Source organism: Rhinatrema bivittatum, chromosome 5 (assembly GCF_901001135.1).
Source record: "Rhinatrema bivittatum chromosome 5, aRhiBiv1.1, whole genome shotgun sequence".
NCBI classification, from domain to species: Eukaryota; Metazoa; Chordata; class Amphibia; order Gymnophiona; family Rhinatrematidae; genus Rhinatrema; species Rhinatrema bivittatum.
Genome location: NC_042619.1, coordinates 340,125,328 through 340,152,918, shown reverse-complemented (window position 1 = coordinate 340,152,918; position 27,591 = coordinate 340,125,328). Strand labels below are relative to the sequence as shown.

Below are 27,591 nucleotides of genomic sequence, written 5' to 3'. Positions count from 1 at the left end.
CTGCTTTTACTGCCGCTGGGAGCTCCAATTTCCCCATCTGAAATCAGCATAGCTGAGTGCCACTTTTTACTTTAAATGCGGTTTTGCCGTGCTCACTGGGGGAAGGAGGAGACTCCACGGAGCAACCGGCCTCTGCATGCTTGCTTTGGGGAATCCCTACTCTATCGCGGTTCCTGGCATGGCTGGCCTCTTTTCTTTGTGGCTCTCCGCATTTCAGTACTTCCAGCCCATGGCTTTTTTTTTTTTAAAGCTTTAATGTAACAAGTTTTATTTGAAATCTACAGGAAAATTATCAAAATTAAAAAAGTTAATTGGATTTTAAAAGTGAACAGAAAACTGCCACTCCTCCCAGCCCGATGCCCCCTTCTTCCTGCCCCACCGGCCAATCAGAGGCTTCCTCCTTCCACTGGCAGGGAGGAGGCTTCCGATTGGCCCACGGGGGCAAGAAGAACTGAGGAGGCTTCCGATTGGCCCGCGGGGGCAGGAAGAAGGGAGGAGGCTTCCGATTGGCCCGCGGGGGCAGGAAGAAGGGAGGAGGTTTCCCATTGGCCCGCAGGGGCAGGAAGAAGGAAGAAGGTTTCCCATTGGCCTGCGGGGGCAGGAAGAAGGTAAAGGTAAGTATTACTGGGGCTGTGGGAGCCGCAACACACTAGCTGGTTTTATTAATTTTTTTTCCTCCCTTGGGTGCCTGCTGATGCCTGCTTTTTATTGGCTGCAGTGTCTTGCAAACAAATTTGGGTGGGCCTGAATGGAAAGTGGGTGGGCCACTGCCCACCCGTAGCTACGCCACTGATTTGACCAGAGATAATGTACAGGGCAGTCACCTGGTCCTCCTTGCATTCATTGATAAGCATTGCTGCCTGGTTGTTTAGGCCAGGGATGCTGCTGCTTTTGAAATGAGTGTCTGTAGAGCAGGCTTAGCAGGATCTCACCAAGTGTGAGGGTTGCATCCACATGTCTGGGCTAGTCTGGTGGGACAAAAAGGAAGTAAAATTTTGAGTCCTACCATGATCAGTCCCGGACCTGCCCAGTTTATCCTTCTGATTGATCATTGGTCATGGCTACCCACCAGTGCTGAACACCTTGTAACATCTAACATCCAAGGTAGAAAAGAAAAAAATTAGAAAAAACTGCCTTTGAAACTGAGAAGAGAATACTGTGGGGAAAGCCATGATTGTGAGACCCACCCCCTCCCCCGACATCATAGCAATCGGAACCGGACCGTTGAAAGGCGCCAAGCCAGCAGGCGCCATGCGCTATGCGTCGCGCACCAAAGGGGTGCGACAAAGGGGCACTCCCCTTTGTGCACCCCTTCGTGCAACCCTCAGTGTTAACCATTCCCTTGTTTTTATCTCCCTTGATAACAATTTCCATGTTTATTATTGTTCAATGTATTGACAAAGGAAAAGCTTGATTTCCTGCATTTTTTGTTGAAATGTAAACCGATGTGATATGTAAAATCGAACACCAGTATATAAAAATAAATAAATAAATGTTCAGTGGTTTCTGTTTTTTGGTTAATATTTTTATCCATTTTAATCCCTGAGTTGTTAAAACATATTATCTGTGTCTGATAACACCACCTTTGATTGTTTATGGGAGAAAAAAAGGGTTGGTCTTTGTTTTGTATATAAATACAGAAGGAACTGCAGGCTGCATGAGACTCTGTATGAGGTGATGTCAACAATATAGTTGTTCTCTGTTTCCTTCTGCTGGTAAAGCGATAAAGCCCATATGTCTAGAGTGGTCTTGCAGAATTCAAAGAAAGTAGTAAGACTAAAATATTTCCTCATTTGTAATCTTGGATAGAAAATCAATAAAAATGTTGAAAAAATAGTTAAAATAAAAGTTTCCTATTATCCTTGGTATTGATAGTTGCATGTATGATGATTTCAGGATTTCAATATTGAAATGTTTTTCAGGTCTGTTCACATTGGAAGTCATAAAATTCTAGTTTAGTGGTTGGTACATGTTTATTTAATGCCAGTCAGTAGACTATGGTTTTCATTATGATCACTAATTCATTGTTTGCCTAGGTCATTTCATCAGAGGATGCTGTAACAACTCCTGCTGTGACTCCCTCAGCTTCCACTGCCTCTTGCCGTCCATTCATTCCAGTCACTGATGACCCTGGAGCTGCCAGTATAATTGCAGAAACCATGACAAAAACCAAAGATGTAAGGCTTACAGTTCTTATTATTTTCATTTTCTATTGTATGCTCTGTTAAACTAAGTTTGTTGCATATCAAGAAATTAAGATTTATGACAGGGCACTAAGGTGCTAGCCTCCAAATACATGAAATTCTCAACCATTGTTATGTTACTGGATGGGTTTTTTTTCCTGTGAAAATAAGGAACTTTTAAATGGGAAACCACTTTATAATGCATAGAAACCAACTCTTCTTCTTGTATCATGCTTCTTGCCTTTGAAACAACTTGCTGAGGGTAATGGGAGATATTATGAGTACTTTAGGAAAATACTGTAATTTAATTGTTAAATCACAAAACAAAAAAAGTCCAAAGGTGCTGCAACCATAGAAAATCACTATAAAATAAAAAAATTGTGTTGGTAAATTAAATCATCAAAAATACAATAAATAATTATTTATAAATAGACCTTCATATACCACCCAAGGTAAATGAACAATTTATGTTCTTGATAACTGAGATGGGTCTCATATAATCATCGGTCCAAATGATATATAATGTCTTAAAATCAAACCAATGTTAAATTTGAGTATTGAAATAGATATACTTCCCCTCACTTTCTTGCTTTTTTCTTTTTTTCATTTTTTTGTTCAGCGTTGTTAAACCGACAAGCAAGCCCAACACAATATCATGTTTCGTTGCCGCTTGTTCAGGGGCTATGAATGAAATCCTAAAAAACGTTGGTAAACATGAATCTCAACGAGACAATTTATTCTGTCCAAAATAAACTTTTATGCCACTTTACAAAGGACATTATTTCATTACAGGATCAAGAAACAAGAACTACTTACTGAACGCCGGGTAATCTCTCAAGCGCACCAAAGCGTCATTTGACAAACCATTGCATACTGACACTGTTTTTAACACTGATGTTAGTAGGCATGACCAGCATCAATGACAGTCCAATAAAATTATGTATCAGTCATAAGAAATGTGTAATTGATGATGAAAATGTGTAATTGATGATGAATAAAATGTTGGAACAATGAGAAAAAAAACATTGGAACAGGAACAGAGATGGATTTTTCAGTTACAAACAGTTATTCCATTAGGATTAAACAAAGAAATTGAGTGGAATTTTTTTTTTTTTTAGTCGTTCCAACATTGTTTTCATCATCAGTTACATATTTTCATCATCAATTTCACATTGCTTATGATTGATACATAATTTTATTGGATTGTCATTCATGCTGGTCACGCCTACTAACATCAGCATTAAAAACAGCGTCAGAACGCAACGGCTTGTCAAATGACGCTTTGGTGCGCTTGAGAGACTACCTGGCATTCGGTAAGTAGTTATTGTTTTTTGATCCTGTAATGAAATAATGTCCTTTGAGAAGTGTGTTAAAAGGGTTTTTTTGGCAATTTTTCTTTCAGAATAAATTCAGTTATCTCGTTGAGATTCATGTTTACCAAAATTTTTTAGGATTTCATTCATGGCCCCTGAAGAAGCTGCAGCGAAACATGATATCGTGTTGGGCTTCCTTGTCGGTTCAACAACACTGAACAAAAAGACGAAAAAAAGAAAAAAGCAAGAAAGTGAGGGGGAAGTATATCTATTTCAATACTCAAATTTAACATTGGTTTGATTCTAAGACATTATATATCTTTTGGACCGATGATTAAATGAGACCCATCTCGGCTATCAAGAACATAAATTGTTCATTTACCTTGGGTGATATGAAGATCCATTTAAAAGTAATTATGTATTGTATTTCTGATGATTTAATTTAGCAACACAATTTTTTGATTTAATTTTTAAAGTCATTACTGTTGAAGTGCTCTTCTGTCATTCATCACCAATTACCTTAATAGAAAAGGAGCAGTTTCTGGAAAAATTAATTGTGCATTTTCCCCAATTTTGTGGAATATAAATAACTGGAAGAATGATATAAATGATAGTCCTTTTTCAGTTACTTATTTTTAATTTATTTTCCAGGATGTTGAAAACCAAAGTAAAGTTCCTGGCCCAGAGCCACAATACTTGGATGAGTTCACTAGCTTATTGGTACCAGATGACACCCGCGTCCTGGTTGATCTGCTCAAGCTGGCTGTCTCTAACAGGTCTGGTGAGAAGGGAAAGGATGTTCTTTCAGCTGTATTATCTGGCATGGGTACAGCTTATCCACAGGTCAGTTTTAAACTTTCATTTGAAGCATTGCTATATTTTGGTTGACTTTTATTTTTTTGCATATATCTTTTTATTGATCTAGTATTTTTCAATTCAATTATCATTACCATCGCCATATGGAATTCGGGAACTTATATATCTGTATGTTTACATAAATGGAACCTATACAGAATACACGTTGCAAGTTCAGTCGCAAATAGGTTAAATATCATTTCCCAGCATGTCGCAGATGGACTCAAAACAAGTGGGTATAGTGTGCTCGTGCTCGCAGTTGGAGACAGATCTGACGTCAGCACAGGTACATATACCCCCACAGGAAGTGCAGCAATTCAGTAATTTCCGTCTCCAAAGCAGTTTGGAGCTACCTCACGCTCGCTCAGCGTGTTTCCAAATTCTAACGACTAAATTCATAGAAGAAGCCTACCTGAAGACGAGCCCCGCACTCCTGCGGTGATACCATTCGGTCCCGAATGGTATCACCCCCAGTTGAGTTTCCCGAGCTGATTTCCGTGATCCCTCGGAGGTAAGAGCCTCGATCCGGTGGCCGACTCGCGGCAGGGACCTAGCCTCCGAGTGAGAAGGGCTTGGGCGCGGCATAGAGGCAGCCTAGGTCCCGGTGAGGACTTGGCCCCCGAGCGAGATGAGTTCGGGCGCGGCCTAGAGGCAGCGGGTGCACTTCCTCGAGCGCGGCGGTGACGGTACTCACCCTCTTCCCCCACAGCCGGAGACCGCCCGGGTTGCAGCCGGGAAGCACCGAAGACAAGGTAAGGCGTACATCTTTACTGTGGTCTCCGAGGAAGTAAGGATTAGCGGGGTCTGCCTACGTGGCAGCCCGCCAAGGAGGTCGCCATTTTGCCTGCCTGCTCACCTTCGCCACCTGGGCGCACGTTGCTAAGCGCACATTGATAGGATTGATAGGCGCACGCGGATAAGCGTACGTTGCTAAGCGCACGTTGATAGACGCACGCGGATAGGCGTACGTTGCTAAGCGCACGTTGATAGATGTACGCGGCTAGGCGCAGGCCGATAGACGCGCGTTCATAGGCGCACGTTCATAGCATAAGCGCACGTCCATAGCAGCCTGTTGATAGGCGCACGTTCATAGGCGCCCGTTCATAGCATAAGCGCACGTCCATAGAAGCCTGTTGATAGGCGCACGTTCATAAGACGCCCGTTCCTAGGCGCATGACCATAGATGCCTGTTGATAGGTGCACGTTCATAAGACGCCCGTTCCTAGGCGCATGACCATAGACGTCTGTTGATAGGCGCCCGTTCGTAAGACGCCCGTTCTTAGGCGCATGTCACTAAGTGCATGTTGAGAAGCGCCCGTTGATAAGCGCCCATTGATACGCGCATGTGGATCAGCGCATATTAGTAGGCGGCACATATTACAAGGCGCATACTCTGGCTGGAAGGAAATAATAGACGAAATGGAGCGTAAGAAAGCCCATGCGTCCGCAGAGCCGGCACCTCCAGAATCAGGCATAAGAGCTCTAAGCCTCTGCTCAGCATGCAACCTCAGAGCCCCACTGAGCGAGGATGCAGACTCCCTATGTGCCCAATGTGAGGAGGCCCTGGGAGTTCCAGGCCAGGACCGGTCCCAGCCCAGCGTACTTGCCAGTTCCTCAGGGAACACCCCGGACTTAGCAGGCCATAGTGAACAGCCAGGGAACCCGAGAGACCTGGTGCCCCTAAGGCCAGATCCGGCTTCGCTTTCCTGGGTAGAACTATTCAAGGGGATTCACGCCTTTGTCCAGATGCAGTCTGAACCTCAACTGGGTCCTTCCGTAACGGGCGATCCGGCCCCTGGACCCTCAAGACCTAGGCACGGTCACTCGCCACCCGGCAGCCCCACTTATGGGGATTCGGATTGTTCCGAGGAAGACGAGGAGCCCTCCGAGGAGGGAGACCTTCCCTCGGAGATAGAACCATATCGGACCATGAGACGCTTCTTTCGGAAGGAGGATCTCCCAGGCCTGGTCTCTCAATGCCTGTCAGAACTGGCTATCCCGGGCCAGGACACCCCAGGGGAACCTAGAATAAACCCCCTGCTAGAGGGCCTGCGCCAATCGGCTCACCATTTTCCCCTCCTACAAGCAGCACAGCAGCTAATCGATCTGGAATGGAATGCGCCGGAGGCCTCATTCAAAGGGGGTCGGGCCTTGTCGGGCATGTACCCCCTGGACCCGGCGGCCAAGGAGCTGCTGGCGTGCCCCAAGGTAGACGCCATATTTAGCGCGATTGTGCAGCGAACCACCATTCCGGTGGAGGGGGGAGCGGCCCTCAAGGATACACATGACAGGCGCATGGACGCCATTCTGAAACAAGCCTTTGAGGTGGCAGCCATGTCCCTACGAATTGCGACCTGCTGCACAGTGGTGACGCGTTCCTGTTTATCACAGGCTAGAAACAACACCCCGGGAGAAGAAATGGAATCAGCTCTCTCGTTCCTCACTGACGCAGCCTCCGACCTAGTCTGTACGGCAGCCAAGGGAGTGTCATCCTCAGTGGCAGCCAGGAGACAGCTCTGGCTACGTAATTGGGCGGCCGACTCCTCCTCTAAGACACGCCTCACAAGACTACCCTTTAAGGGATCCCTACTATTCGGCAGCGATCTCGAGAAACTGGCTAATAGATGGGGCGCCTCTCCATTACCCCGTCTACCAGAAGACAGGTCGAGGAGGAGCCAGCGTTCCTTTCCTAGGCCATCCAGAGGTAGAAACTCTCAGCGCTTCAACCCTTACAGGGCTCGCTACCGAGCACCTCGTTGTCAGGCCAGGAACCAGCCCTTTCGAACTAAGCACAACAAGAGGAGAACCGGCTCGGGTTCTGGTCCAGGCCGCACCCCACGATGACAATTAGCGGACCCATCCGGGGGTAGCAGCCATAGGGGGCAAGCTAACCCTCTTCTACCGCAGGTGGGTCGAGATTACCTCGGACCAGTGGGTCCTCTCCATCATCCGAGAAGGGTATTACCTGGACTTTCTTCAGCTCATGCCGGACAAGTTTGTGGAATCCCCTTGTTCACCCCTCAAGAGGACGGCACTAGAAGTTACCTTGCAGAGGCTCCTGTCCCTAAAAGCCATAATCCCAGTGCCTGCAGGGGAGATAAATTCTGGGCATTATTCCATTTATTTCATAGCACCCAAGAAGGAGGGCACTTTCAGGCCCGTCTTGGACCTCAAGTCAGTCAACCGATGCCTACGGATCCCCAGCTTTCTCATGGAAACTCTGCGGTCTGTCAAGAATGCAGTACAGCCAGGGGAGTTTCTCACATCCCTAGATCTGTCGGAAGCCTACTTGCATATCCCAATCCATCGGGATCACCAGCGCTATTTACGCTTCAAAGTCCAGAGCCAACACTTCCAGTTCCGAGCTTTACCCTTCGGGTTAGCTACCGCGCCGCAGATCTTTACCAAGGTCATAGTAGTAGTGGCGGTGGCACTCAGGAAGGAAGGAATTCTCGTCCATCCCTACCTGGACAATTGGCTGATCAGGGCAAAGTCACCGGAGGAGAGCCACCGGGCAACCAACAGAGTTATTTATTTATTTATTTATTTATTTAATGTCTCTTATATACCGATGTCCGTTTGCACATCGCATCGGTTCACAGTAAAACATGAACTTTATGGGCGAAGCCCTTACAAGGAACAGATAAATACAGTTAACTTTAGGGCATAGCCCTTAACAAAAACCAAGGAAGAAATACATTGGAGGGGGGTATTGATTTACATACTATAACCTATATATATGTATATATATATATATATATATAAATAACTATAAACATAAAATTATAACATTTCAAGGTACCAAAATCAGAGGCATTTCGTAATCCAATATTCAGGCCGAGTTCACAAATGTGGATTGGGGTTATCCATTTCGGAAGGAGTTTATGTGATGGGGGGTGACGTAGGGTAGGCTTGCTGGAAGAGCCAGGTCTTTAGTTTTTTTTTGAAAGTGGGTGTATATGACTCCATGCGGATGTCATGAGGTAAGGAGTTCCAGATAGTGGGACCGGCTAGAGAGAAGGCTCTGCTTATGGTGGAGGAGAGTTTGAAAGCTTTAATGGGTTGGGAATGTAGGGTTCCTAGGAGAGCTGTGCGGGTGGGTCTGTTGGAGGTGCGAGGGGTGAGTGGAGGGTTGATCCAATTGAGATTGGAGTGTAGCAGACTTTTGTGGATGATGGAGAGTGCTTTATAAAGAATTCGGGAGTGTATAGGGAGCCAGTGTAGAGAGATGAGTATGGGGGTGATATGGTCCTTCTTTTTGGAGTTTGATAGAATACGAGCGGCAGCATTTTGTAAAAGTTGTAAAGGCTTGGTGTGTGAAGCGGGGATGCCAAGGAGAAGTGCGTTACAATAGTCTATTTTGGATAGAATAATAGACTGAAGTACAGTACGGAAATCCATGAAATGGAGAAGAGGTCTGAGTTTTTTTATTGTTTGAAGCTTATAATAACATTCCTTAATGATAGAGTTAATGAATGATTTACAAGTCAGGTGATTATCTATAAGTACACCTAAATTGCGAACCTGTGTGGGGAAAGAGAAGGATGAGTGTGTAGGTGGAATGTCTGGAAGAGGTTGCTTGTTAGATATGATTAAAAGTTCAGTTTTTTTGGGATTTAAAGCTAGATGCATGTTATTAAGAAGTTGGGTGATGGAGGAAAGGCAGGATTCCCAGTTATGTAGGGCAGTTTGGAGGGAGTCGGAAAATGGGAAAATGATTTGCACATCGTCAGCATAAATGAAATGCTTGATGTGCAGGTTGGTGAGCAGGGTGGTGAGAGGAAGCATGTATATATTGAAGAGGGTAGAAGAGAGGGAGGAGCCTTGGGGAACACCCTGAGGCAGACTAATGGGGTCAGATTCTTTATTATCCACAAAGACAGTGAAGAAGCGATTTTGGAGATATGATTGTATCCAGGAGAGGGCATTGCCGGAGATCCCAATACTCCTGAGGATGTTAAGGAGGACATCGTGGTTGACTGTGTCGAACGCAGCCGAGATGTCAAGCATGGCAACCAGATAAGAGGAACCTGAGTCAGTCCCTCTGATGAGAGTATCATGCAGGGAGAGCAGTAAGGTTTCAGTACTGAGATGTTTCCTGAAACCATGTAGTGTGGGAGGGAGGATATTGTTTAGTTCAAGGTGATCAGAAAGACGAGAGTTGACTAGTTTCTCAAGGATTTTAGCTAGGAAAGGGAGGTTAGAAACAGGTCTGTAGTTAGACAAGGTAGCGGGGTCGAGATTGGGTTTTTTGAGTAGTGGTTTCACTACTGCTTGTTTTAGGAAATTTGGGACTGAGCCATGTTCTAGTGAGCAGTTCAGGATATTCAATAGAGGTTTGGCAATTACTTTGGGTATTATATCTCTTCTAGAAGGCCTAGGCTGGGTAGTAAACTTGAACAAGAGTTCCCTACAGCCTTCCCAGTCGCTGGAATACCTGGGAGTTCAATTCGACACCCAGGAAGACAAGGTCAGTCTGACCGCCAAGAGGAGAGCAAAGCTCCAGAATCGTCTGCAGGCCCTGCTGAGCATCACCCGGCCCACAGCTTGGGATTACCTACAGGTCCTCGGCCTTATGGCATCCACTCTGGAGGTGATACCATGGGCGCGGGCTCATATGAGACCATTACAACGCGCCCTCCTATTTCGGTGGAGCCCACGATCACAGAACTACACCGTACACCTACCTCTACCAGCCAGAGTACGGAATCAGATACGGTGGTGGTTGCAGCCCGGCCACATGAGACGTGGGTCAAGAATGTCCTCCCCAACCTGGACCCTGCTCACTACAGATGCCAGCCTGAACGGATGGGGAGCACACTGCGAAGAACTCACCGCCCAAGGGCGGTGGAACAGAGAAGAGTCGGGGTGGAACATCAACCGACTAGAGGCATGGGCAGTCAGGCTAGCCTGCCTGCGATTTGCCCACACACTTCGAAACAGAGCGGTCAGAGTGATGTCGGACAATGCCGCCATGGTGGCATACATCAACCGACAGGGCGGAACCAGAAGCCAACAGGTATCCCTAGAAATAGCCCCCCTGATGACTTGGGCGGAAGCAAATCTCCAGGACATCTCCAGCGTCCACATCGCCAGGAAGGACAACACCACGGCAGACTTCCTCAGCAGAGAAAGCCTAAATCCAGGGGAATGGCAGCTGTCGCCCACAGCTTTCCAGATGATTGTGGATCGGTAGGGGACGCCGGGCATGGACCTACTAGCGGACAGGTCCAACGCTCAAGTACCCAGATATTTCAGCCGCAGGCGGGATTCGCTATCCCAGCGGATCGATGCCCTGATACAGCCATGGCCTCAGGGGATCCTGCTATATGCCTTTCCTCCATGGCCCCTGCTGGGCGCCATTGTACACAAGATTCAGCGGCACAGAGGCCTAGTTCTTCTAGTGGCCCAGGACTGGCCAAGAAGACCCTGGTACGCAGACATGAGAAGACTACTGGCAGGGACTCCATTTCCCCTGCCTCCACACAGGGACCTGCTGCGGCAAGGTCCCATCCTCCATGAGGATCCAGCGCAATTCTCTCTTACGGTCTGGCCATTGAGAGGGCTAGACTGAAGAAAAGAAGATACTCGGGGCCGGTAATAGATACACTCCTCCGAGCACGCAAGTTCTCCACATCACTAACATATATAAGGATCTGGAGAGTATTTGAAGCCTGGGGCGAAATTCACAGCACCAATCCACATGCCGCTAAGATCCCTATCATTTTGGATTTCCTGCAAGATAGACTTCAGAAGGGTCTGTCCCTCAATTCCATCAAGGTTCAAGTAGCAGCGCTATCCTGCTATGGTCCCCGGAGTGACGGCAACAGCATCGCCACACACCCAGACGTTTCACGTTTCCTGAAAGGAGTCAAACACATTCGCCCGCCACTGAAGTGGCCAGTGCCCCTGTGGAACCTCAGCCTAGTTTTGGAATTTCTAGCGGGACACGCCTTCAGACCACTTCGAGGCCTGTCCCTCCGTTTGTTAACCTTGAAGATGGTGTTCCTGCTGGCTGTATGCTCAGCACGCCGCATCTCAGAGCTACAAGCACTGTCCTGCCGTGATCCGTTTCTCAGAATCACTCCAGAGGCTATCCATCTTCGCACGGTTCCTTCCTTCTTACCCAAAGTAGTCTCACACTTCCACCTCAACCAAACCATATCCTTGCCTACCACGGAAGGTTTGAAGAAGTCGGAAGAAGGTCGAATACTACGCCATCTCGACATCGGCAGGCTGCTGTCCAGATACCTGGAAATGTCAGAAGCAGTACAAAAGACGGACCACATGTTCGTCCTTCACAGCGGGAAGAAGCAAGGGGAAGCGGCCTCACGGGCAACCATCGCCCGCTGGATCAAAGAAATTATCAAGGCAGCCTACGTAGAGGCAGGAAAACCACCGCCTCTACAGTTCAAGGCTCATTCTACCAGAGCGCAAGCGGTCTCTTGGACAGAAACTAGAATGCTGTCGCCTGCAGAGATATGTAAAGCGGCGACGTGGTCCTCCCTCCATACCTTCTCCAGATTCTACCGTCTGGACGTCCAGGCCAGGGACGACACAGCATTTGCGAGGGCAATCCTAAACGGTCCTCGGGCAGCCTCCCGCCCAGTCCGGGAGTAGCTTTTGTTCATCCCACTTGTTTTGAGTCCATCTGCTACACGCTAGGAAATGTAGAGATTACTTACCTGATAATCTCGTTTTCCTTAGTGTATGCAGATGGACTCAGCATCCCACCCGGCTGCCGGCATACATGGGGATTCACCGACTCACGGTAAGCCATGTTTTTGTTTTTTTTTATAATAGGCCATCCACCCTGTCGGGTGTCGACGCCTTCCGGTTGAGAACACTGGCGGTCTCCAGCTACTATCAATCGGTCAGGGTAATCCTATTCATTTAATCGATCGGTCAGCTACAGCTTTTGCAAGGAAGATTACTGAATTGCTGCACTTCCTGTGGGGGTATATGTACCCGTGCTGACGTCAGATCCGTCTCCAACTGCTAGCACAAGCACACTATACCCACTTGTTTTGAGTCCATCTGCATACACTAAGGAAAACGAGATTATCAGGTAAGTAATCTCTACAATTTCAGACTACAAAAGAACCCATCAACAGTCAACCATGATTCACTACTACCATAATCCCTTATTCCCTACAATGCTCTTTCTTTCCTTTTCCCCTTCCCCTTCCCTTCCACCCCTCCTATGCTGACCCAGATTTGTTCTAGATAATCATATCAATCCAGCCAGACTGTTATATTATGAGATGTCTTCTCCTGTCATATTTTGCTATATTGCTTTTCTTTGAGCAGTCCATGAAGTTCCAGTCAACACATAATAAACCTGGATTTAATATTAACAAGTGAACTCATAATAAATGATCCTCATATGTTTTGGAATACTGTGGTGGTTGTTTGGGATTTCATTGTCCATGTTCTATTAATACATAAATAAATAACCATTTAATAAGTATGCACTCCTTTGCGATATAAAAAATTTTGTTCATAAAGATTAAGAACATAAGAACATGCCATACAGGGTCAGACCAAGGGTCCATCAAGCCCAGCATCCTGTTTCCAACAGTGCCCAATCCAGGCCATAAGAACCTGGCAAGTACCCAAAAACTAAGTCTATTCCATGTTACCGTTACTAGTAATAGCAGTGGCTATTACTATTAAGTCAACTTAATTAATAGTAGGTAATGGACTTCTCCTCCAAGAATTTATCCAATCCTTTTTTAAACACAGCTATACTAACTGCACTAACCACATCCTCTGGCAACAAATTCCAGAGTTTAATTGTACCTTGAGTAAAAAAGAACTCTCTCCGATTAGTTTTAAATGTGCCACATGCTAACTTCATGGAGTGCCCCCTAGTCTTTCTATTATCCGAAAGATTAAATAACCAATTCACATCTACCCGTTCTACCCTCTCATGATTTTAAACACCTCTATCATATCCCCCCTCAGCCGTCTCTTCTCCAAGCTGAAAAGTCCTAACCTCTTTAGTCTTTCCTCATAGGGGAGCTGTTCCATTCCCCTTATCATTTTGGTAGCCCTTCTCTGTACCTTCTCCATCGCAATTATATCTTTTTTGAGATGTGGTGACCAGAATTGTACACAGTATTCAAAGTGCGGTCTCACCATGGAGCGATATAGAGGCATTATGACATTTTCCGTTTTATTCACCATTCCCTTTCTATTAATTCCCAGCATTCTGCTGCAGCTCACTGAACCGACTATTTCAATGTGTTATCCACTATGATGCCTAGATCTCTTTCTTGGGTTTTAGCACCTAATGTGGAACCTAACATTGTGTAACTATAGCATGGGTTATTTTTCCCTATATGCATCACCTTGCACTTATCCACATTAAATTTCATCTGCCATTTTGATGCCCAATTTTCCAGACTCACAAGGTCTTCCTGCAATTTATCACAATCTGCTTGTGATTTAACTACTCTGAATAATTATGTATCATCTGCAGATTTGATTATCTCACTCATCGTATTTCTTTCCAGATCATTTATAAATATATTGAAAAGTAAGGGTCCCAATACAGATACCTGAGGCACTCCACTGCCCACTCCCTTCCACTGAGAAAATTTTCCATTTAATCCTACTCTCTGTTTTCTGTCTTTTAGCCAGTTTGCAATCCACGAAAGGACATTGCCACCTATCCCATGACTTTTTACTTTTCCTAGAAGCCTCTCATGAAGAACTTTGTCAAACACCTTCTGAAAATCCAAGTATACTACATCTACCGGTTCACCTTTATTCACATGTTTATTAACGCCTTAAAAAAAGTGAAGCAGATTTGTGAGGCAAGACTTGCCCTGGGTAAAGCCATGCTGACATTGTTCCATTAAACCATGTCTTTCTATATGTTCTGTGATTTTGATGTTTAGAACACTTTCCACTATATTTCCTGGCACTGAAGTCAGGCTAACCGGTCTGTAGTTTCCCGGATCGCCCCTGGAGCCCTTTTTAAATATTGGGGTTACATTTGCTATCCTCCAGTCTTCAGGTACAATGGATGATTTTAATATAGGTTACAAATTTTTACTAATAGGTCTGAAATTTCATTTTTTAGTTCCTTCAGAACTCTGGGGTGTATACCATCCAGTCCAGGTGCTTTACTACTCTTCATTTTTTCAATCAGGCATACCACATCTTCTAGGTTCACCGTGATTTGATTCAGTCCATCTGAATCATTACCCATGAAAACCATCTCCAGTACGGGTACCTCCCCAACATCCTCTTCAGTAAACACCGAAGCAAAGAAATCATTTAATCTTTCCGCGATGGCCTTATCTTCTCTAAGAACCCCTTTAACCCCTCAATCATCTAACGGTCCAACTGACTCCCTCACAGGCTTTCTGCTTCAGATTTTTTTTTTTAAGTTTTTACTGTGAGTTTTTGCCTCTGCGGCCAACTTCTTTTCAAATTCTCTCTTAGCCTGTCTTATCAATGTCTTACATTTAACTTGCCAACGTTTATGCATTATCCTATTTTCTTCTGTTGGATCCTTCTTCCAATTTTTGAATGAAGATCTTTTGGCTAAAATAGCTTCTTTCACCTCCCCTTTTAACTATGTCGGTAATCGTTTTGCCTTCTTTCCACCTTTCTTAATGTGTGGAATACATCTGGACTGTGCTTCTAGAATGGTCTTTTTTTAACAATGACCATGCCTCTTGCCCATTTTTTACTTTTGTAGCTGCTCCTTTCAGTTTTTTTCTAACAATTTTTCTCATTTTATCAAAGTTTCCCTTTTGAAAGTTTAGCACGAGAACCTTGGATTTGCACACTGCTCCTCTTCCAGTCATTAAATCAAATTTGATCATATTTGATCACTATTGCCAAGCAGCCTCACCACCATTACCTCTCTCACCAAGTCCTGTGCTCCACTGAGAATTAGATCTAAAATTGCTCCCTCTCTTGTCAGTTCCTGAACCAATTGCTCCATAAAGCTATCATTTATTCCATCCAGGAACTTTATCTCTCTAGCGTGTCCCGATGATACATTTACCCAGTCAATATTGGGGTAATTATTACCGCCCTACCAGTTGGGTACTTAGGGGGCACTTAGAGAAGATAAGGCCATCGCGGAAAGATTAAATGATTTATTTGCTTGGTGTTTACTGAAGAGGATGTTGGGGAGGTACCCATAATGGAGAAGGTTTTCATGGGTTATGATTCAGATGGACTGAATCAAATCACGGTGAACCTAGAAGATGTGATAGGCCTGATTGATAAACTGAAGAGTAGTAAATCACCTGGACCAGATGGTATACACCCCAGAGTTCTGAAAGAAGTAAAAAATGAAATTTCAGACCTATTAGTAAAAATTTGTAACCTATCATTAAAATCATCCATTGTACCTGAAGACTGCAGGATAGCAAATGTAACCCCAATATTTAAAAAGGGCTCCAGGGGCGATCCGGGAAACTACAGACCGGTTAGCCTGACTTCAGTGCCAGGAAAAATAGTGGAAAGTGTTCTAAACATCAAAATCACAGAACATATAGAAAGACATGGTTTAATGGAACAGAGGTCAGCATGGCTGTACCCAGGGCAAGTCTTGCCTCACAAATCTTAACTACCTCTAACCAACTTCCAATCACTACCCTTACGCAGAAAACTATAACTTCCAGTCATTACCATTACGCAAAAACCACAAAATGACAAATGGACATTTCGTAGTAAATACCATAAACTCTGTAAATGTACCCCGTCAAATTTCGGTTAATATATTCTGTTAAATTTCCTATCACTTTTCTCTGCTCCTAGTTGTATTTTTCCCTGTTTTATTGTAACTGTAACTGTTTTCGTTCAGCACCTGTTATTTATTTCGTTCACTGTAACTTTTATCACTCCCCCTGTTTATTGTAAACCGGCATGATGTGATACCCTCACGAATGTCGGTATAGAAAAAACTAAAATAAATAAATAAATAAAATAAATCTGCTTCACTTTTTTGAAGGAGTTTATAAACATGTGGATAAAGGTGAACCGGTAGATGTAGTATACTTGGATTTTCAGAAGGCGTTTGACAAAGTTCCTCATGAGAGGCTTCTAGGAAAAGTAAAAAGTCATGGGATAGGTGGCGATGTCCTTTCGTGGATTGCAAACTGGCTAAAAGACAAGAAACAGAGAGTAGGATTAAATGGACAATTTTCTCAGTGGAAGGGAGTGGACAGGGATCTGTATTGGGACCCTTACTTTTCAATATATTTATAAATGATCTGGAAAGAAATACGACGAGTGAGATAATCAAATTTGCAGATGACACAAAATTGTTCAGAGTAGTTAAATCACAAGCAGATTGTGATATATTGCAGGAAGACCTTGTGAGACTGGAAAATTGGGCATCCAAATGGCAGATGAAATTTAATGTGGCTAAGTGCAAGGTGATGCATATAGGGAAAAATAACCCATGCTATAATTACACAGTTGGGTTCCATATTAGGTGCTACAACCCAAGAAAGAGATCTAGGCGTCATAGTGGATAACACATTGAAATCGTCTGTTCATTGTGCTGCGGCAGTCAAAAAAGCAAACAGAATGTTGGGAATTATTAGAAAGGGAGTGGTGAATAAAACGGAAAATGTCATAATGCCTCTGTATCACTCCATGGTGAGACCGCACCTTGAATACTGTGTACAATTCTTGTCGCCGCATCTCAAAAAAGATATAATTGCGATGGAGAAGGTACAGAGAAGGGCTACCAAAATGATAAGGGGAATGGAACAGCTCCCCTATGAGGAAAGACTAAAGAGGTTAGGACTTTTCAGCTTGGAGAAGAGACGGCTGAGGGGGGGGATATGATAGAGATGTTTAAAATTATGAGAGGTCTAGAACGGGTAGATGTGAATCGTTTATTTACTCTTTCGGATAGTAGAAAGACTAGGGAGCACTCCATGAAGTTAGCATGGGGCACAGTTAAAACTAATCGTAGAAAGTTCTTTTTTACTCAACGCACTATTAAACTCTGGAATTTGTTGCCAGAGGATGTGGTTAGTGCAGATAGTATAGCTGTGTTTAAAAAAGGATTGTATAAGTTCTTGGAGGAGAAGTCCATTACCTGCTATTAATTAAGTTGACTTAGAAAATAGCCACTGCTATTACTAGCAACAGTAACATGGAATAGACTTAGTTTTTGGGTACTTGCCAGGTTCGTATGGCCTGGATTGGCCACTGTTGTAAACAGGATGCTGGGCTTGATGGACCCTTGGTCTGACCCAGTATGGCATGTTCTTATGTTCTATGCAATATTTTTAGTTGTTACTCCCTTAGTAAAACCTATTTGATCAACTTATATATCCATACTAATCCATCACATATATCCTTCCCCCTCCATTACAACTTTGAGATCGACACTCCATACCTCTCTCAATATGTTTAACATTGTGTATTTATTTATTGAATGTATATATGTGTAGCAGATAGACAGTTTGTAATTGTTCCCTTGAATATATGTAGGAGCTTCTGTAATCCACTGGAGGCAATGTTTTGATTATTACAGGGTAATTTTAATTGGATATAGCTTGACAATTTTATGTAGGCAAATTTATTCTTATCTGTGAATCCCAGCTTTAGCTGGCAATGTTCAAAGGGGTATATTTTCCAACTTTGGCTATGTGTAAAGGTTTGCACAGTATCTAATCTTTCCCTACTGAACAGTTGTAAAATCTTGATTTGATCCCCAGAAGAGAACTCTTATTGGCAACCATATAGACACCTCCCAGGAAAGCAATAAAAGTTGTCATTTGGATTTCTAAACCTGTCTCATAGCTTGCATCAGCATATTATTAGTGATAGCTTCAGGCAAGGTATTCTGCTAAGTGTGAAGTATAAACCTTAGATCGTATGGAGCCAACAATTGTTCTAGCCTAGTATCCGAATAACAATTACTTTTTCTCAGCCATTATCCCAAAGACCTTAATAAGCATCCGATATTTTAGAATTCTATATTTGGAGTCCCCATCCCCGTCATCAATTGGAGCAAAATATTTTGTTACTGAAATCATAGCTCTCTTATTATTCCAAATAAACTTAGAGCAGATTTTGTTCAAGGACTACATTCTAAGAAGGGGCAGAAATTTTTGGTAACACTTTTATAGCATTTGCAGCCAGCTTACTGAATATTGGCCTTATAGTTTTTTCAGCACCACCTCTAGATTTCAGTGGTGCCCAAGATATATAAATGTTTTATCCATTATTCACCACATTTTACCCAGAATGTACAAATTCTGCTCTCCCTCCTACTGCCACAAATATAAAATTCTATTGGATGCCCCAACAGTCAATATCAATAGGTACTACCTTTCAGAAAGTTTTCAGAACAGCAGCTTTCGGGAGTCTCAATCACATTACTTTTTGTGACAATCCTTCCACCACTGTCTATAGTCCTCCTCCTGGTCTTGGAAATGTAGTTAGCACAGCAACACAGCACATAACCCATTGAATGCAGGCCTACTTTGATTAAAATCTTGTAAAGACATGGCAAAATTGTTATATGTGGACCATGTCTATTGATCAGTGGGACCTGCTACCTACTTAAACAGGGCTTCTTCACTGGAAGCCTACCATGTAGAAGTACAACATATAGTATGGTAAGTGTTTCTGGTGGGGGGGCCTTCAGGAAGCTTTTCTCATATAAGAAGGGCTCCTGACTCCCTCCCATCATTAAGCATTATATCACAGCAACAATTGATGGCTATTTCTCAGATAGCAATTACAGACCTTCAGTTCATCTGAAAGCATAATGGGTGATCTTCACTGTAGCTGATTGCGGTATGAGCACATAGGGAAACTATCTAATTTACAAATGAGAATTTGTAAATTGCCATTTGTTGTGCTGGTTCTGCCTTGGCAACAGACATCTGTTGATGTTTCTCAGGAAGGTTATGGGGTCTCATCTTAACGCATAAAACAGAGATAATTATGTTATGGCAATTGTATAACATTTATTTGGTGCTATAGTTGTAAGTTACATAAAAACTATAATAAACTACACATAAAAACAGGGCCAGTGATAGCACTCCCTGTTCTTGTGCTCCTACCATGTGACAGGGGCTGACCAATGGCACCGGTAGCCCCTGTGACATAGTAAGGGCAAAAGCTATCGGCACCATTTTGACTACTGGCAGCTGATGGCCCGAGTGCAGGAGATCGCTCGCGGACCCCCGCGAACCACCAGGGACTTTTGGCAAGTCTTGGGGGACCCTCCTGACCCCCAAAAATTTGCCAAAAGTCCAGCAAGGGTCCAGGAGCGACCTCCTGCACTCGGGCAGTCAGCTGCCGGTATTCAAAATGGCGATGGCCATCCATTGCTCCTACCATGTGACAGGGGCTGACCAATGGCACCGGTAGCCCCTATGACATAGTAGGTCAAAGGCTATCTGTGCCATTTTGAATACCGGCAGCCGAGGGTGTGAGTGCAGGAGATGGCTCCTGGACCACCAGGGAGTTTTGGTAAGTCTTGAGGGGGTCAGGAGGATGGGGGGTTGTAGTTAATTTAATTTTAGCCGGGAAACAAATAAGAATTAATGTATAAACGTATCGGGGGCCCCCCTTACCGAATGCAAAGTATCTGCCCCCCCGACGAATACGAATCCCGAATGCAACGTATGGCGTCCCTCTGCACATCCCTACTCTCTAGCCTTTCTTCATAGGAGAATTGTTCCATCCCCTTTATCATTTTAGTTGCCCTTCTCTGTACCTTTTCTAATTCTACATATCTTTTTTTGTGATGATGTGATCAGAACTTTACACAATACTCAAGATGAGATCACACCCTGGAGCAAAATAGAGGCATTATGATATTCTCTGTTTTATTCACCATTCTTTTCCTAATAATCCCTAATATTCTATTTGCTTTCTTGGCTGCTACTGCACACTGAGCAGAAGATTCCAATGTATTTTCAACAATATATTAACATAGTAATGATGGCAGAAAAAGACCAACATGGTCCATCTAGTCTGCCCAGCAAGCTTCCCAAGGTAGTTACTGCTGCTCCGTGCAGGTTACCCCAACATTTCTGTTAAGGGTAGTAACTGCCACTCCGTGCTGGGTAAGTTTTTTTTATTTATTCCCATCTAGGCTTTAGGGATCCACAGTGTTTATCCCGTGCCCCTTTGAAATCCTTCACAGTTTTAGTCTTCACCACTTCCCCCAGAAGGGCATTCCAGGCATCCACCACCCTCTCAGTGAAGAAATATTTCCTGACATTGGTTCTAAGTCTTCCTCCCTGGAGTTTCAAATCATGATTCCTAGTTCTACTAAATTGTTTCCAATGAAAAAGGTTTGTTGATGACCATGGATCATATCATATATCACCCCTGCTCCTTCTCTCTTCCAGGGTATACATTTTCAGGTTCTTTAACCTCTCCTCATAAGTCATTCGATGGAGACCACCCACCATTTTGGTCGCCCTTCTCTGGACCGCCTCCATCCTGTCTCTGTCTCCTTTGACATAGTCTCCAGTACTCCAGGTGAGGCCTCACCAAGGACCTGTACAAGGGGATTACCACTTCCCTTTTCTTACTAGCTATTCCTCTCTCTATGCAGCCTAGCATTCTTCTGGCTTTGGCTATCGCCGTGTCACACTGCTTCGTCGACTTCAGGTTGTTAGACACTATCATCCCAAGGTCTCTTTCCTGCTCTGTGGACGTCAGCCCTTCACTTCCCAACGCATATATTTATTTTGGATTACCACACTCTAGATGCATTTCTTGGCATTGAATCCCAGCTGCCATATCTTTGACCACTCTTCCAGCTTCCTTAAATCCAGTCTCATTCTCTGTACTCCTTCCGGCGTGTCCACTCTGCTACAGATCTTAGTATCATCCGTAAATAGACAAATTTTACTTTCTATCTCTTCCGCAATGTCGCTCTCGAAGATGTTGAACAGAACCGGTCCCAATACCGATCCCTGTGGCACTCCACTTAACACCATTCTTTCTTCAGAGTAGGCTCCATTTACTATCACCTGTTGTCTTCTACATAGGAACATAAGAAATTGCCATGGTGGGTCAGACCAAGGGTCTATCAAGCCCAGCAGCCTGTTTCCAACAGAGGCCAAATCAGGCCACAAGAACCAGGCAAGTACCCAAACACTAAGATCCCATGCTACTGATGCAATTAATAGCAGTGGCTATTCCCATGCTACTGATGCAATTAATAGCAGTGGCTATTCATCAACCAGTTTGTAATACATGCCAACACCTTGGAGCTGACTCCCAAGCTTCTCATTTTCTTGATGAATCTTCTGTGTGGGACCGTATCAAAAGCTTTACTAAAATCCAAGTAAATTACAATGAACGCTCTTCCTGATACAGTTCTCTAGTCACCCAATCAAAGCAATCAATTAGATTCTTCTGACAGGACCTTCCCCTGGTGAATCCATGCTGCTTCTGATCAAGCAACCCACCAGATTGTAGATAGTTCACTATCCTTTCCTTCAGCAGAGTCTCCATTAATTTTCCCACCACCGAGGTGATGCTAACTGGCCTGTAGTTTCCATCCTCTTCTCTGCTCCCACTCTTGTGAAACGGGACCACCACCGCTCTTCTCCAGTCACTAGACACTACACCCTTTTCCAGGCATCTATTGAACAGGTCACACAGTGGACCCGCCAGCACATTTCTGAGTTCCCTCAGTATTCTCGGGTGAACCTCATCAGGCCCCCCATGGCTTTGTACACTTTCAGTTTTCTTAGCTCTTCCCATACATTATCTTCTGTAAATGGAGTTTCATCTACTCCAGCCCCTTCTACAGTCTTGGTAACAAGTGATGGTCCTTCTCCAGGGTCTTCTTTAGTGAAGTATTTGTTTAATTTTTCTGCTAATCCATCATCTCTTGCCACCCATTGATCCTTATCCCCTTTCAGTTTCACTATACCACTATGTACCTTTCTCCTTTCTCTGATATATCTGAAAAATGTTTTGTCACCTCACTTTATCTCCTTGGCAATCCTTTCCTCTGCTGACGTATTCCTTTCTTGATTACTTTTTTCATCTCCTTCAGTTTCGCCAGATAATCCTCCCTGTGTTCCACTTTTTGGGATTCTTTATATTTCTTAAAAGCTGCTTTTTTTGCTTTTATTACATCAGCTGCCTCCTTTGTTAACCAGATTAGATTCTTATTTCTCTTACTTTTGTTTACTTTTCTAACATATAGATTTCTTGTTTTTGTAATTGCTCCTTTTAGTTTGGCCCATTGTTGTTTGATCTCTCACATTTTCTCCCAGTCTTCAAGTTCTGCCTCCAGATATTTCCCCATTTCTACACAAAGTCTGTGTTTTTAAAATTCAAAACTCGGGTCTTTGTAACACTTCTCCGGATCCTGTTTGCAATATCAAACCATATTGTTTGATGATCACTGGTTCTGAGGTGGGCACCCACCCAGACATTAGAGACATTAGCCCCATTAGTGAGCACTAGGTCTATAACTCTCTCCCTAATGGGTTCCATTACCATTTGTTTGAGCAGTGCATTCTGCAGGGCATCCACTGTCTCTCTACATCCGTTAGGTTCTGCAGAAGGGATTTTCCAGTCCACGTCCGGCAGATTAAAGTCACCAACAATCAACACTTCCCCCTTCTTTCCCACCTTTATAATGTCTACTTCTTCCATTTGAGTCTGAGGCATGTACACCACTCCAATAAAAATGGATGTACCGTCATCTTTTTTTTAGGATGGCCCATAATGCTTCTTCTGTAACCCAGTTTCCTTGCAGTTCAGTTGCTTTGATATTATTTTTTACATAAAGTGCTACTCCTCCCCCTTTTTTGTCCTTTGTCATTCCTTTTGGGGAAGGGGGAGTCTCTTCCGAAGGGATGGGCTCCACCTTAACCAGGGTGGAACCAGACTGCTGGCGCAAACCTTTAAAAAGGAGATAGAGCAGCTTTTAAACTAGAACAAAGGGGAAAGCCGACAGTCGCTCAGCAGCGCATGGTTCGGAGAGATGTATCTTTAAAGGATACTAATGATGCATTAGAATTAGGGCATCCCGACAGTGAGGTTCCAATAATTAGAAAAGTAGTCCAAGTGCCTGTAACTAAAAACTCACCTGAGCTAAAAAATTCTAACTTATCCCTATCAATTAAAAAGCAGAATAAAAATACAATCAAAAAACAAACTTTGAAATGTTTGTATGCTAATGCCAGAAGTCTAAGAAGTAAGATGGGAGAACTAGAATGTATAGCAGTAAATGATGACATAGACTTAATTGGCATCTCAGAGACATGGTGGAAAGAGGATAACCAATGGGACAGTGCTATACCGGGGTACAAATTATATCGCAATGACAGAGAGGAGCAGTCAGGAGGAGGTGTGGCGCTTTATGTCCGGGATGGCATAGAGTCCAACAGGATAAACATCCTGCATGAGAGTAAATAAAATATTGAATCTTTATGGGTAGAAATCCCTTGTGTATCAGGGAAGACTACAGTGATAGGGGTATACTACCGTCCACCTGGTCAAGATGGTGAGATGGACAGTGAAATGCTAAGAGAAATTAGGGAAGCTAACCAAATTGGTAGTGCAGTAATAATGGGAGACTTCAATTACCCCAATATAGACTGGGTAAATGTATCATCGGGTCACGCTAGAGAGATAACGTTCCTGGATGGAATAAATGATAGCTTTATGGAGCAATTGGTTCAGGAACCGACGAGAGAGGGAGCAATTTTAGATCTAATTCTCAGTGGAGCACAGGACTTGGTGAGAGAGGTAACGGTGGTGGGGCCACTTGGCAATAGTGATCATAATATGATCAAATTTGATTTAATGACTGGAAAAGGAACAGTGTGCAAATCCAAGGCTCTCGTGCTAAACTTTCAAAAGGGAAACTTTGATAAAATGAGAAAATTTGTTAGAAAAAAACTGAAAGGAGCAGCTACAAAAGTAAAAAAAAATGTCCAAGAGGCATGGTCATTGTTAAAAAATACCATTCTAGAAGCACAGTCCAGATGTATTCCACACATTAAGAAAGGTGGAAAGAAGGCAAAACAATTACCGGCATGGTTAAAAGGGGAGGTGAAAGAAGCTATTTTAGCCAAAAGATCTTCATTCAAAAATTGGAAGAAGGATCCAACAGAAGAAAATAGGATAAAGCATAAACATTGGCAAGTTAAATGTAAGACATTGATAAGACAGGCTAAGAGAGAATTTGAAAAGAAGTTGGCTGTAGAGGCAAAAACTCACAGTAAAAACTTTTTTAAATATATCCGAAGCAGAAAGCCTGTGAGGGAGTCAGTTGGACCGTTAGATGATCGAGGGGTTAAAGGGACACTTAGAGAAGATAAGGCCATCGCGGAAAGATTAAATGATTTCTTTGCTTCGGTGTTTACTGAAGAGGATGTTGGGGAGGTACCCGTAATGGAGAAGGTTTTCATGGGTAATGATTCAGATGGACTGAATCAAATCACGGTGAACCTAGAAGATGTGGTAGGCCTGATTGACAAACTGAAGAGTAGTAAATCACCTGGACCGGATGGTATACACCCCAGAGTTCTGAAGGAACTAAAAAATGAAATTTCAGACCTATTAGTAAAAATTTGTAACTTATCATTAAAATCATCCATTGTACCTGAAGACTGGAGGATAGCAAATGTAACCCCAATATTTAAAAAGGGCTCCAGGGGCGATCCGGGAAACTACAGACCGGTTAGCCTGACTTCAGTGCCAGGAAAAATAGTGGAAAGTGTTATAAACATCAAAATCACAGAACATATAGAAAGACATGGTTTAATGGAACAAAGTCAGCATGGCTTTACCCAGGGCAAGTCTTGCCTCACAAATCTGCTTCACTTTTTTGAAGGAGTTAATAAACATGTGGATAAAGGTGTACCTGTAGATATAGTATACTTGGATTTTCAGAAGGCGTTTGACAAAGTTCCTCATGAGAGGCTTCTAGGAAAAGTAAAAAGTCATGGGATAGGTGGCGATGTCCTTTCGTGGATTGCAAACTGGCTAAAAGACAGGAAACAGAGAGTAGGATTAAATGGGCAATTTTCTCAGTGGAAGGGAGTGGACAGTGGAGTACCTCAGGGTTCTGTGTTGGGACCCTTACTGTTCAATATATTTATAAATGATCTGGAAAGAAATACGACGAGTGAGATAATCAAATTTGCAGATGACACAAAATTGTGCAGAGTAGTTAAATCACAAGCAGATTGTGATAAATTGCAGGAAGACCTTGTGAGACTGGAAAATTGGGCATCCAAATGGCAGATGAAATTTAATGTGGATAAGTGCAAGGTGATGCATATAGGGAAAAATAACCCATGCTATAATTACACGATGTTGGGTTCCATATTAGGTGCTACAACCCAAGAAAGAGATCTAGGTGTCATAGTGGATAACACATTGAAATCGTCGGTTCAGTGTGCTGCGGCAGTCAAAAAAGCAAACAGAATGTTGGGAATTATTAGAAAAGGAATGATGAATAAAACGGAAAATGTCATAATGCCTCTGTATCGCTCCATGGTGAGACCGCACCTTGAATACTGTGTACAATTCTGGTCGCCGCATCTCAAAAAAGATATAATTGCGATGGAGAAGGTACAGAGAAGGGCTACCAAAATGATAAGGGGAATGGAACAACTCCCCTATGAGGAAAGACTAAAGAGGTTAGGACTTTTCAGCTTGGAGAAGAGACGACTGAGGGGGGATATGATAGAGGTGTTTAAAATCATGAGAGGTCTAGAACGGGTAGATGTGAATCGGTTATTTACTCTTTCGGATAGTAGAAGGACTAGGGGACACTCCATGAAGTTAGCATGGGGCACATTTAAAACTAATCGGAGAAAGTTTTTTTTTACTCAACGCACAATTAAACTCTGGAATTTGTTGCCAGAGAATGTGGTTCGTGCAGTTAGTATAGCTGTGTTTAAAAAAGGATTGGATAAGTTCTTGGAGGAGAAGTCCATTACCTGCTATTAAGTTCACTTAGAGAATAGCCACTGCCATTAGCAATGGTTACATGGAATAGACTTAGTTTTTGGGTACTTGCCAGGTTCTTATGGCCTGGATTGGCCACTGTTGGAAACAGGATGCTGGGCTTGATGGACCCTTGGTCTGACCCAGTATGGCATTTTCTTATGTTCTTATGTTCTTAAGCATAATGTGAAAATGGAGGATTTTGGACCAGTGGAACATTAGAGCTTATGTACCTGTACATGTGCCTTGTAGCTCATAATTTCAGAAGTCATATCCCTCCCATATTAGTCGATGTCTATAAATATTGCACAGATTCCAATTCATTCTTGAGAAATATTTTACATGTTTGATGTAATGTTGTATTTGGCATTGGTATAAAATATTATCTTTACCTTATAGGGCCCCAGATGTTAGATAGGTGTGTTCAAGGTAACAGATCTTTAGTGGACCTTATACCCTCTAACAGCCATACAGGCTGACATTTCGCTAATATTTACCATCAGGACCTGTGTAAGTAGACTGAGATACTGGGCAAGAAGCTAGTTAGCTGGTGAGTAATGTGCAATTTGGTCAGTGTGTGAATGTGTAACTGACATTGTGAGGTTTTCTGTACATAAGGTCAACACCCTTCTGAAAGATTTTCTTTCTCGCTGTGCATAGGACTGTTTCTTCTACAACTCTTAATGGTTCCATTGCATATATTGGACCAAGAAAGATTCACTGGCACTATGGTTGGGTTTCTCCCAAGTACTATATTTTGGCAAGTTGTTGTGTTCATGACTGCCATTTGAAGTTATATGTTGCTTATGTAAGCATCATTTCATGCCTACATCTAAATAGTGTTTGAATCAAGCAGAAGGAGCTGGTAGCCAAATTAGGGGGGGGTTGTCTATGTAGCTGCAGAGAAGATGGTGCATATAGGGGCCAATGTAATAACGTTAGTTCAGGTTTTTACTCCTATTTTAGCATGAATTTTTCTGGTCTTAGTTAACTGTTATATGTAACAGAGGTTTTAACTCCTACAAAATATATGGGAGTAAAAACCAGCGCTAACATTAGACTTGGCCTAGACATGGGTAAGAGCTATGTATTGGTAATTTTGGATATTTTCAATGAGATTTCATTGTACAGATTGTGTGAATATGGAAAGCTGGTACAGTTTGGAACTGATTCATAAAGTTAAGCTTAGTAATACTAAATCTAACTGGAATGTAACAACAACTGGGGTTCCTCATGGCTCAGCTCTATCTGTTTTATTGTTTAATGTATACATGTTTCCATTGTATAAAATATTG

The 27,591-nt window shown here is 43.3% G+C and overlaps 1 protein-coding gene across 1 annotated transcript in view; it reads left to right on the top strand.

Annotated features, from left to right (window-relative positions):
• LOC115092958 (E3 ubiquitin-protein ligase HERC2-like) overlaps nt 1-27,591 on the top strand; it is a 2,733,734-nt gene that overhangs the window by 1,744,458 nt on the left and 961,685 nt on the right. Inside the window, 2 exon segments of the mRNA XM_029604466.1 lie at nt 2,037-2,177; nt 4,148-4,339. Of these exon segments, the coding sequence (XP_029460326.1) occupies nt 2,037-2,177; nt 4,148-4,339 (333 nt within the window).